The 13444-nt window shown below is 38.8% G+C and overlaps 1 protein-coding gene across 2 annotated transcripts in view; it reads left to right on the forward strand.

Annotated features, from left to right (window-relative positions):
* The window catches only part of CCDC148 (coiled-coil domain containing 148), a 229822-nt gene extending 219321 nt beyond the window's left edge, over positions 1–10501 (forward strand). For both annotated transcript variants that reach the window (XM_077760972.1, XM_077760973.1), the window contains 3 exons: positions 3993–4110; positions 6321–6461; positions 10214–10501. In XM_077760972.1, coding sequence (XP_077617098.1) covers positions 3993–4110; positions 6321–6461; positions 10214–10360 — 406 coding nt within the window. In that variant the 3' untranslated portion in view covers positions 10361–10501. The remainder of the gene's footprint in view (positions 1–3992; positions 4111–6320; positions 6462–10213) is intronic.
* The last annotated feature ends 2943 nt before the right edge of the window (positions 10502–13444 follow it).

Below are 13444 nucleotides of genomic sequence, written 5' to 3' on the forward strand. Positions count from 1 at the left end.
GAGCCCCAACTGGGGCTCTGCAGACAGCATGGAGCCTGCTTGGGATCCTCTCTCTTCTTCTCTCTCTGCCGCTCTCCTACTTACTCTGGAGTGCTCTCTTGTTCCTCCCCCACCTCTCTCTCTCTCTCTCTCTTTCTCTCTCTCTCTCTCTCTCACACACACACACACACACACACACACAATACATTTAAAATTTTTTTCAGTGGCAAATCCTTAAGGTGGCCAGAGTAATGTTGATCATCACTTTGGAGCCAACACAAGTGTGATCAGCTGCACGTCCCCTCCTACACGCCTTATCTCTCTCCTCCCCATGGTGCCGGTCTTTCTGCAGGGGCTGTATGCTCCCTCACTCACCTCCACAGCTCCACTGATCCTTCAGCCACCTCTCTACTGGCTGTTCCTGCCAAGATCACCAATGACTCCCTCTTATTTAATCCAGTGATCATTTGTGGGTCATGTCAGATCTTTCTGCAGCATTTGACATTGTTAATGCTACTTTCCTTAGCTGCTTTGGCATCATTTCTCCTCATTCTCCTAGTTTCTTCTTATGTCCTTTTCCTAAATGTTTCCTTGGCAGTCACTCCTAGACCTACTTTTCTTATTACTCTACACTCTTCCTGATTGATTCCATCTGCTCCATGGCCTTGATTCCACACCGTTGATAAAGATTCCCCATTTACATCTTCAGCCCAGATCTGTGAAGGCTGGTCTCTGTCCAAATAGAACCGAATTCCTTCTCTTCCCTGTTGCTTTAAGTTCCCAGTTTTAGTGAGGGACGCCATTGCTCACAGTGCAAGAAAGAAACCTTACCCCCTTCCTCTCTATCTCTTCTGCTCTGCCATAGAATAAATTAGCAGTGTTAATTTTATCTCCTACATAAATGTTAAATCCATGTCTTCTCCTTCAGCATCTCCTCCAGGTCTACCTCCTCCCAGTTTCCTAGGTTAGGAAACCATCAACTTGTATGTGGATAACCCTCTCTGATCTTGACTTCTTATAATCCATGTACACATTACAGCAGAGGTTTTTTGGATCCCCACATTTCCCTGACCAAAGCCCTCATGGTTGCAAAGCCTGGGTCTGGCTTCTCCTACCTCTCCAGCCTCCATTCTTGACACTGCTCATCTTGCATTGTCCACTTTTGGTCATTCCAAATATTTTTCAGTTCAAAAAATACTGTGCTTTCTCCTCTTCATATGCTATTTTCCTCTGCCTGGAACATTCTTTCTATTCTGTCCCCCTCTGCTCCTTTTTTTGGGTGTGAGATTCAGAGCACTTTCTCTTGGATGCTCCCCTAAATGCCCCAAGTCTGCAAAGGTGCTCCTCCCAAGGCCTGCATCCCATTGTCTCCACAGAACAAGGGCCACCCTTTAGCGAAATTGCCTGGGTCTTTGTATCCCTGCTAGATCGTTAGCTCTGTGAGGACAGAAGCGTGTCTCCTGTGTTGAAATTGTATCTCTAGTGCTTGGAACAGTGGTGGATGCTGTGCAGGTGTTCAATAAACATCGGTTGAACACGTGAGTGAGCCTCAGAGTAAACCATGAGCCAGCCTTCTTTTAGGCACAAGTTCAAATGCCTTCCTCTGATTTGCAACTTCTTCCTCACAAGCCAAGTTCCCTTAACTGGTAAAACTCTTACTTTTCCACAGCAGATAAAACTTTGTTGCAGACAAAGCAACCTACATATCCCAAAGGAAGAGAAACTTTTCAAAGGTTCTGAGAATTAGCATATGGTAATGATCAAATCCCATGGTATCTTTTAATTGAACCTTCACAGTCGTTCACTTAGCTTGTATTCAGTACATAAATTGAGTAGAACCTTATTAGGGAGGTTGTGTCATGCCCTAGTGAAAATGGAGCAAATGAAAAATGGCTTTCTATGGCATGGAGGCATTGGAGAAAGGGAGCAACCTGGTCTGTATTTTCTTTAACATGTGTCCGGCTACTGACTCCTGATGTGGGAGATGAGGAGGACAGCCATGGCCATCAAAGTTGCAGACTTTCCTCCTAAAAATCCCATTGTGGAATTTGTACTCTGCAAGGATCTACTGCGCGCTCTGGTCTTCTCTTCTCCTGTGCTGTTACTTTAATGTCAGCCTCAGGAGTAACCTGGTTTTAAAGAATTTTCCTCCCCAGGAGCAAATCTTCCTGAAGGAACCACATGATACCAGGCTCAGCCTGCCAATACTGCCCTGGGCTTCCCTTTCATTCACTCCTTCTGTTCAAATGACACAGGTTCAAATGCCTTACTTTGTTCTAGCCAGCCTGGACTTTTCCTTTCTCGGGACTGTAACCAGTGAGGCAAGCAGGATGCCCAGGTAGCAAAATGTAACAGTTTCTCATTCTTCGATGCCAACCCTGAATATACACGTGCCTGAGTGGGAGTGCCGTTTGTGACTCACCTGTGGCCTGGAGCTCTCTTCCAGGATGGCTGGCCTCCTTTCCACCATCATTCTTCTCCAAATACTAATCCCTGGGACCCAGCTCAGATGCTGCCTCCTCCATTAAGCTCCCTAGTCTTTTCCACAACCCCACAAATCTCAGCAGACCTTGTTTATACTTCTCTGAAGGCACTGTATACTTTGATTAGTTATTAGGCCTGTCTTTTTATATCTATATTAAGCTACAAACTGTAAAGGGTTGTCTTCATGTGTTTACAATACCTCGCACAGGGTTCAGCACACAGCACGTATTCATGTCAGTAAGGTGAGTGGAGCAATCAAGGGGAGGAAAGAAGAGCATAGTGGCTAACTTCACGGTAGGGGAAGGGCCAGGGTCAGCGTGGGATCTGGGGCCAATCTGCTTGGTTTGATCTCTGGTTCTGCCACTTGCTGGGAGTGAGAACATGGGCAAGTCACATCATCAGGCTATACCTCCATTTCTTTATCTTTAAAATGGGATCAATATTGGTACCCCGACATCAGGTTGTTATGAAATCTAAATGAGTTAAAACACATGAAAGTTTTAGCAACAGACTTGATGCATAGTAAACACTTCAGTTAACATCAAAGATTCAGAATTAAAAGGATCTAGTGAAGGTACACTCCTGGAAAATGCACATATGCACACTAATGGCAAAGCACATTTGTGACTGAGGTCTTAAAGTTAATTCTAAGCCATGAATAATGGAGGACAGAGGAAATGGCCTCATATTCCCTTGAGAATGCAAGTGCCTACTTTTTTTAGAAAAGACCTCTCTCTATAATTCAAAAGAAGAATAGCTTGGGCAAGAAGATGGGAAAAGAGGCAGCCTAAGGCAGCAAAGGAGGGCTGAATGAGCTTGGAGGTATTAAAATGGGTATTGAAATGTGTTCTTCTAATACCTGCTGATTTTAAGGAGAATGAAAACATAATGCTAAGGGAAAGTCATGTTTTTGCTGCCATCTACAGTCAAAGTGTAATTTTTAAACTACACACTCACACACACACGTACACACACACACACACACGCCCAAAACAGGGATTCTAGACAAAATGAGTGAAAATAGATTAAAATTTGGTTTAAGTTCTAGTAATTGAGACAATGTGGGCATATTATTACAGCATTTTATTTAATATTCTTTCCAAAAGTATGTACATTTAATCAGTAATATAGCCTTTTTAACATCTCAAATTGTGTTAACTCCTCTTGAGGAAACTGCTAGAATAATCACTCAGGTGTGAGGCTGTCCTCTGGTGGGTTGGATTAACTGCAGCTGAGGCAGCTAATAGTTTGAGAGTCAATACAATGCTATCAAGGGAAGAGAGAGATGGATTGGATTTTTACCCTACGTTTTCCTGCCCTGTGATCTTCAGTTCTCTGGTTATTAGAATTATTAGATTGCATTTTATACCAGTGCATTTTATTGTTTGGTTATGAGACATCAACCAGAAGCAAGTAAAGCCAAAATGTGACAGTGATGACACCTCCAAGATGCCGTCTGCCCCTATGTTCCTACCCATATAATTTCCACAATTATGTTTATCCAACTTCCTTGCGCATTATTTTTAAAGGGTTAAATATAGACAAGAATTACTGGAAAAGCGTTTGATGGAGAAAAAAGAAGTGGCCCTCCAAGAAGCTCACGAAGAAGGAGAGAGAGAGAGGCGGCTAGAAGCCCTTAGGAAACAGGTGTTTTTAATTTGGAAATTTTTATGGGTGGTTTCTAAGTGTTCTTAATAACATTATTAGGGCTTAGTTCACAACATCTGTGATATAACCTGTAACTTTTCCAAATTGGGACACTGATCTTCATTCCTGGGAGCAATTAGGTTTATGTTGAACAATTTCCAGTTTCTTAGTATATTAAAAGAACCTTATCAGCACCTTTCAAAAGGCTCTCCCAAGATTTAAATGCATCTGGATTACCTCTAGTTTATTAGCTGAATAGTACCCATTTACAGAAGTGAAACTTTATATCTAGAAGGATTTTCTGCTTCTCAAAAAATCTGGTGGAGTTTTAGCAAGATAATCATCTTTGGGGTAGAAACCTCTATTTGGAAATACCCTGCCAGTCAGCAAATATGTGAGAAAGCAGTTTTTAAACAATATACTATTTTTTATGAAAGAATTTCAGCCTCCCATCACTTTGCCTAGTAAAAGTAGGCAAAAGTTCTCAAATTTGAGAAATGTGATAAAATAGTTTTAAGTGGTAATTTTTCAGAGGTTTTGATCTGGAAGTGATTAGTTCAACTCATAAGCTCCAAAGTCCATTACACCATTTCCCACCCGATAGGAAATGACTGTCTGATTTCCCTTCCATGTCAGCAGAGGCTACATGGAATCTTGGATAAAAACTTGACCTCTGGTGTCTTTCAAACCTGGTGCAACCTGGTTCATGATTTACTGGCAGAGGAAACTTAGATCTTTTACTTCCCTAAGGTTCATTTCCTCCTCTGAAAAATGGGAATAATAATAGTACCTGCTTCATAGGTGTGTAGTCCTGTGTGTTCACATTTTTAAAATAACTATAAAGCCCTCTTCTAAATGCTCTTAGGTTTTATCCCATATAAATTAACAACCTAGAGATTAGGTTGTTAATCTCTACAACAACTTCATGATATCTGTATTATTTCTTTTCATAGCAGTATTTCTATTTTGTAGAAGAGGAAACTGAGGAGACACAGAGGTTCCCCAAAGTCACACAGCTAGCAACTGTCAGACTGGATTCAAACCAAGGAGGTCTAGTTAAACTAGTTAAATGGCATAGTTTACAGGAAGTGTAAATGCATACAGCTATTATATCATCATCTTTGATAAAAATAGATTATAGAAATTGAAAGCAGAGGAATATAAGTCTTGATCATGCTAGATTCAGCAAAATTTAAATTATTCAATCATTAGCAAATAATTATATACCATGGTCTTCTGGAGCCAAAACTTCACGTCACTACTACTATATATGCCTTGTTCAGAATATAACTTTGATAACTACAGTCCATATGATTAGAATTCTCTCCATCTGTGAACTCTTTGAAAGAGAAAGTATCTATGCCTGTTCCCCGTAGCCAGTGTTTAGAACTGTAGCATAAGACATTTTGGCTAGGAGACCTACAATAATTAAAGTATATTCAACCTCCAGTTTTGTCATTAGTTTCTAAATGGCATTAAAAATGCCATTCTCTTAATGCTAATTCTTGACTTTAGGAATTAACCGGCAGGTGTTACTAATGGTGCATATAATTTACAAAATTAGTGGCTCCTTTCATTAGGATACAGGTTTGAATGATTTCAATTACCATAAAGGACAAGGGCATTTAGGTTAAAATGACTCTACAGTTTTTCAGTAGAAAGGGAAACAATAGTTTACAATAGTCCCTGGAGATCTCATTGCTGAACACAACGGAGATTCACCCGTCTTGCCCCATATGCCAACAAAACTCAACTTTACCCATGAATGATATTTGCTAGATTGAGCTTGATCATATTAAACTTTCTAGAAAGCTTCATGGGGTTGTCATTGTGACCATATATTGCTAGTGGTTAAAAATTAATGTTTTTTAAAATTTTTTGGTTACTTTTAAGGTAGTACAGTATGCAGATTTTCTTTATAAGATTTCCTATTACCAGAAAAATAAATTTGTATCTAAATTTAATCACAATTGTGATAACTCAATCAGTAGCAAACCATATATATTATGGCCTTTTAATGTTTTGTTTTTAAACCATTAACTCCTTTAGGGATCTCTAGAACTGGCCTAGCTTAATATTCATTCTTTCCTTCTTGGGTTTTATCTTTAATAAAATTTCCTAACTTTAATGAACATTAAACATTAATAGTGTTCCCCAGAAATAGTTAGCTTGTATCTTCATCCAAGTAGCCATGCTTTTTCTTCATTTAGGTTGCTATTGTTGCTCAATTCGATCCTGTTAGAATGATGTCAGACACAACGGCATCAAGAGCAAGGATGGGTATTGGAACTGAAGAAGAATTTGTTCTTCAAAAGCCACTCTTTACATTGAATACATACAATGAATACCAGGTAATTGTGGGAATTAGCATGTTGATGCAAAAGCCATGATGATGATAAAAAGATTTATAGAAATCTGTTTTGGGTTAATTATTTTCAATATTTACATTTGAATACTACGTAGATTAGCATAATCTATACTGCTAAGTGATAGCACACAATGACTGCATGGTTGTTAACGCTATAAAATAGTTGATAGATGACCATAGAACAGTTTGTCTGAAAATAGTATAAATCTATCACTGAAAATATTTTAAAAATTTACATTAATTTTTAAAATTTTTATTTTTGAGAGAGAGAGAACGTTAGTGGGGGAGAGGCAGAGAGAGGGAGACACAGAATCCAAAGCAGGCTCTAGGCTCTGAGCTGTCAGCACAGAGCCCGACATGGGGCTTGAACGCACTAACAGTGAGATCATGACCTGAGCTGAAGTCAGAGGCTTAACCAACTGAGCCACTCAGGTGCCCCTAAAAATTATTTTCAAAATTTACAAAATTTGACTTGAAAGTTATGTTTAATGTTCAGCATTTCTCTATCATTCAGAATTTGCTTAAATTCATGATCTAAATCCTACTAAAGCAACAAATGCTCACACTGATAAGACAAAGCACAGGGAAGCTTTCAGAAATCAAAATGAACTGAAGATACTACATCAGAGCTAATGATAAAATAAAACATTTTCTCTGGAAATGTATTAAGGCGTTATTTAACCATTTCTAAGAACTTCTGACTCCTTTTAGTCTGTTTCTGTTACTGAGAAAGGATTTTTAAAAGTCTTTTTGTGTAGATGGACAGCACGGAGGAAGGACAGATGAATGAATGGGCATCACTGATATTAAGGGAGAAAGTAGTTCTCCCTAGTTTGTTAATTTTGCAAATCTAAGAAAAGAAGCTGAATACTTATTTACAAAGTAGGAAACTTCATTAACCCACTGGCAAATCCAGTGTGCCTTTCATATGTGCTGTATACTTTGCTGAGAAATAAAGATGAACAGTTCATTTATTAATTGGACAAATATTTATGGAATGTGTACTATATCTGGCACAGTGGGGATGCCAGGGCTACATCTTGAACAAGATGGACCTGTTCTGTTGAAGAAAGTGAGCAGGGCAGCTGGGTTGGGAGGGGAAGGTAGCACGTGTGGGGATAATGTCCCTGGGGTGAGACTACCTTCATGGTGGAGGTCTAAAGGCTGTAGCAGCAAGAAGGAAACCAACAGAAATGCAGACTAGGGAAGTTGGACCAAGTGTTGAAAAAGAAACGAAGCTACATCTTAGGCAAGGATTTTTGGCAGTGGTAACAAAATTTTTTCCAGGTGATTTAAATTCAAAACAAAAATCGGTTGGGAGGAAGGTTTGGGTGAAAGGAAAGGGATTAATTATAAGGATGCACGTATATATCCGGAAGCCAAAGCAGGAAGGGTAGCTGGGGCTGGCAAAGAACTGAAGTCAAACTGGAAAGCTCTCAGGTACCTGGGCTGAGGAAATAAAGGTTTCACGAAGCAGAGGGTGGAAAGGGGCCCTTACTGGTGTGTCTTCAGTGTAAGGTACATGGCAAGTGTGGGTGCTCAGATTAAGATTGGAAATGTAGGTTAGAGTCAGACTGAAAAAATATAGTAGCTCTTGCTTGCTAAGACATTATCCTGTGAGCACAGGCAAGACTTAGAAGCAGGTGAATTATATAATCACATGCTTAGCAACATATCCTGGACAGAAAATTGGTGGGGGTGGGGGTCAAATTCTTTTAAGATGGCAAAGTCCTCACAAACGTGGGAGGGCGTGGCACGAATGGCTTTGGCTGAGGAGGGAGTAATGAAAGTGAAGATGATTCTAAGTCAGGCAGCAAGTGGTACTGAGAAGAGCCTGCATTTTGGATTCAAATCCACATCCGCTATTTACTGGCTATGTGAACTTGTGTAAGCTATTAACATCTTTATGTCTTGTTTACTTCATCTGTAAAATAATAATTTGTAAGGTTCTTATGAGGATTAGGATAATAAATGTCAATTGCCTAGGATATTGCCTGGCATCTACAAGTAATTCAGTAAATTATAGTCATTAGGTGTGGCTGCCATTAACCATATAAGAATACAGAAGTAAAAACAGACTTTGGGAAAGGAATTTGTTTTGTTCATGTTATGATTACAGTGAAGATGTGTAGAACACATTTCCAAGAATCTGATTGGCTGCTTCTGGGGAGGTGAATTGGGGAAATGGAGGTCAACTTTCCAGGGAGATTGCCATTTCACTTGATGCCTATTCTAAAAATAGGATAAGGAGACCTGTTAAACCTCACAAACCCACAGCTGAGAAGATGGGTGAATCCAGGAAATAATTAGGGAGCACACAGGTGGAGCATGAATCCTTGGAAGTGGATGAAGGTGACCATAGAGACTATACCTAGAAGAGGAGGAACTAGGTCTAATGCTCAAACTATGTTGCTTCTCAGACACAAATCTCTGTATTTTCGACTTGTGTGCAATCATTGCTCCTCATCTCTGTGCCTCATCAGTTGCCAAATTCTCTTGATTCTTCCCTTCAAAGTGTTTCTGAAAGTTCTCTCTTCCTTGCTACCAGCCAAGTTTAGGCATTTATTACTTCATGTCTAGACAATTATAGCAGACTGCTACTCCAGTGTTCTCCAGTGTTCTGTGCGTTCTACCCAAACTGCCCTGATCCCAGATTGACGTATTTCACCTCTGAGTTTGCATGTGTCTTCCTTTTCAGGCTCCATCTCATTTCCTCTCAGCTCTGCTTCATAGAAGAATAGGGTGGACTTTACAGTTAGCTCACATGCGCCTCCTTACCTGAGGCCATCCTAGCCTAACCTGCACCAGGAGATGTAGTGATCTACTGTGATCTACTATCCTTGGAACACCAGTCACCTACACCACCAGCTGTAGTTATGTTTACATTCTTACCACCCCTGTTGGTTTAAGAGCTTTGTGAAGGAGGGCTGCTTTCAACAGCTTGTTATCCTACCCTCTAGGGGGACTTGAAGTCCGTGTAAAATGCCTCATTAGCTAAAATCCATATGTGGCTACCTTATCATTGCAAGCAGTGTCTGTTGACATTTAATATTCATAGAAGGAGGGGAAGAGGAATAAGGTCCAATCAGCTATAAATGAAAATAGAAATTGAGCTACTCATATTTCCATTCCCACTTAGAATCACTTTGGTGGAGACATTTTCTAATTCTGCTTGAAATAGAAATCCAGCCTTGGAAGGAGAGTTCAATTGATTTTTTTTTTTTAAGTAGAGACCATGTGTTTAAATGTAATGTACATATTGCAGAATGATGGGGAAATTAGAATGCTTAAAGACAAATGCACAAGATTGTGGTTTAGATGTATTTTAATCAATGATTGTCTATATTTTCTAATTCTAGTTATCAATAAATAACAAAACAATGATAGTACCGAAAATAAGCTTTTTTCACCCCATCTTTTTAATTTCAATGTGTTGTATTTTGACTAATCTAGTATAATCTCTATATCTTGAAAGCCACGGATATACTGGAAAATGATTATGTCAAGAACATTTGGATGTTTTCAGTAAAAACAAAAACAAAACAAAATTAAAAAAACCAGCAACAGAATATAGTCACTGTATACCACAAAGTTTATTGTCATCTACCCAGAAAAAACAAGTTATACAGCTTGAGCAAATATGGAACTAAATGATAAAATTTACTTTAGTTCAATGAATTGCTACTTATTTAAATTTTATTTTATTTCTACAGATAATTTCTTTTTTTTCTACAGATAACTTCTGACCCTCGACTCCGTTTTGAGTTAGCACTTCGAGAAGCTGGACTTCATAAAACATTTTATGCCAGAGAGATATTACCAAAAATCAGTCCTCAAAAACCTCCAAGAAAGGACATGGAGTCTACTGTATTTAAAATCTAGAGTTCATCTGCAAATCTTATTATATGCAAACAAAATTTTTCTTTGAATACATTTATATGGAAAACAATTACTACTTTCTAAAAAAATTTAAAATAGCAGACATAGAAATCAAAGCATTCATTAAAACAACTTTGTCTTTTATGACGCTTAGAATTTCATGCACTATTTCCTATATCTTTGCTATGTCTAATAGTACTGAATTCAACAAGACTATGGAACATAATTATAATGCATATGATACATATATTATCATTTAGTAAATTGCATATTGGAGATTGCATTATCCCATGAAAAGAGCTCAAAATAACTGTTTGCAGGAATTATAATTTATGTTGCTACTACCTGCTAAAGTTCATTTCTTCTTTATTTCAGAATTTGACTTTTTAATTATGGAAGCTCCATTATCATTAATACTTCTATTATTTCTTGATTATTATAAGAGGAGACTCAACCTTTCTCTAAATTTAGAAACCAATTTGGTGTACCATGTTTACTGCAAACCAATCATCCAAACAATTTCATTTTGCAAATTAGCCTGTAAAAATAAATTAGAAATTAGAAACAGCGTTTCAAGCATGGGAATATCTGTTTTGGCTTAGAAAAAATGTATTTGAGTAGCTGTTTAGAAGGAATATTTTACAGTTTATGATATTTTAAATATTATCAAAAATTCCAAATTAATATCTAGGTGGTTTTATAGATAAGGAGAATTTCAAACAAAACTCAAGTATATCTACTTTAAAAACTTGATTAATCTGAATAGCAAGTCAGTGTTGTTGGAAGTTGCCATTATTACTGTTAAGAAGACTACCTCCACCCCCTCTTTTTCATTCTGTTGCAACTTCCTCCCATTTCCTACCCATTTCNGATATATATATAAACAAAGACCAGTCTGACTGGTGGAATATTTGGTTTCACGATTATTCCCAACATGATGGGAATAAATAATGCAGCAAGCCTGGCTCATCAGAATAAACCTTCACAAGAGATTCTATGGGCAAAATCTATACTCACAATTTATTGTAATGCCCTCCCCATTCAGCCTTTTGCAGCACCACATCTCATAATTAGAAGAGGAGAAGGAATCATGAACAAGATTCAGGGCCATGAGTATTAGTAACTTTCTTGAGGATGTCTCCTACCATCACAATATTCCTTTAGGGGTCCTTGACTTACTTGATGTGAAGCCTCGGACCATAAGGCATGAAAGCCCTGCTCTGTCAGAGCACATCCTCTCTATGTGGTAAGACATATCATGGTCCTGTCTCTCTAATGTTCCTTCCTTATCTGTAGGGATGTTATTCTTCTTAAGCTGTTTTTTTTTTTACGTTAATTTTAAGATCTGATTATTTTCTTTGCTCATCTATACTTAAAATTTGTTTTCCTTAACTTTTAGAAATAGTTGTGACTCAAGATCATCCTAACTTCACAGCTTTACAAGTCTCCCTTTTGTTATATTTGTGCAGTGTTTTAAAAACTCGCAGCTTATTTTCTGGAAATATTTCCTCCCTTAATTTTATCTGGACCTGCTATTTCCTTTGACTTTGCTGTTTCTTTGGTGCTCAATTTGGATTCTCCTCACAGCATTTTTCTCATCATTGTGGGACTTTGTCCTAGAAGTGAGTTTTGACTACCTAGTCTGGTATTTCATGGGGCCCAGACCTCTGTGGCCTCTTCAGAGTTCACTGCAAACACTTCGTACTCATTCATTATCAGACTGTAAAATCCCTCTCAGTTTTAGCAGAAGTTTCCAGTGAGGACTTCTTGGCTTTTTAGAGTTCTCAAGTCTGTCAGATGTCCCTTGCTTCCCTCTGTCCTACAAAGGTGTTGGTACAATTAGTTTTTATAGCTGTCAATGGTTGCTCCTTATCTATTCATAATTTGTAGCTTATGGGAGCACCTTGTCCCCTACTGTTGAAGATTATCCCCATGGGTGTTTGGCTTTATTCTACTTTTTTTCTTTTTATAGGCTGCTTTGAGGAGATTAAAAATTACCCCACTTCCGCCGTCATCTTCCCAGAATCCTTCCAAACTGAATTCTTGATTTTAATAAATGGCCATTCATGCACTAAATATACGGCATCTCTGTAACCATGCCACCATCCACCACATATACAAATCTGAAATCTGAGTCACTCTTACTGCCTTCCTCTCCCTCACTTGAAGTATCTAATCTATCAAAACATACTGACTTTCTGTCTTCTATACTGCAAACATTCTTCCAATGGAAGACATTTGCCATGTTTTGTGACTTTCCAGCCATACCATTTTCACATTTGGGATTATCCCACATTATCTATACATCTCCCAGAGGAGCTAGCCACTCAGTTTTCCCGGTTCTCATGGTATATCAACGGCCATCAACTGAATCTGCTTGAGATTTCATTCATAAGAGAGCTTTGTGGGAAGGCAAGATTCCATTTTCTGGGAAGGCTGCAGTAGAGGCTTTCAGCTTTGGGGGATAATAGTTGCAGAGCTATTAGTATCTAGCACTCAGGGGAGGTGCTGCTAGCAGAGGTGTGTGGGACGACCAGAGCAGCAGTGGATCTCCATGAATCTGTTTCCTAATGAGGGTTTGGGTAACCACAAGTAGAGTCTCTGGTCTCCCAGAAATACCTAACACTCTTTAATGAATTGCTTCTTTATTTATACTAGCTTACATGGGTTTGCTACTGTGGATGCACAGATACACTGATCTTTTTGCAGTTCCTGTTATGCACCAACCAGAGTCTCATGCCCTCCAGTGACAATCCCTCTGTCTCTGAAATCTGTTCTACCAATTACCATTTCCCTTCTCTTCAGAAAGTAAGAAGAGAACATTTCAGGCTTTTTTTTTATGTCACCTTATTGCTGAGTACTGTTTTTCATAGCAATGATTTTCAGTCTGAGGGGCCGACTAAAAATTACTTTCTCTCAGGTGCCTAGCTGGCTCAGTTGGTTAAGCGTCTGACCCTTGATTTAGGTTTAGGTCATGATCTCAGAGTTGTGAGACTGAGCCCCCTGTTGGACTCCAGGCTGGGTGTGGAGCCTGCTTAAGATTCTCTCTCTCTCTCTCTCTCTCTCTCTCTCTCTCTCTCTCTCTCT

Source organism: Crocuta crocuta, unplaced genomic scaffold (assembly GCF_008692635.1).
Source record: "Crocuta crocuta isolate KB4526 unplaced genomic scaffold, BGI_CrCroc_1.0 scaffold153, whole genome shotgun sequence".
Classification (NCBI taxonomy): Eukaryota; Metazoa; Chordata; class Mammalia; order Carnivora; family Hyaenidae; genus Crocuta; species Crocuta crocuta.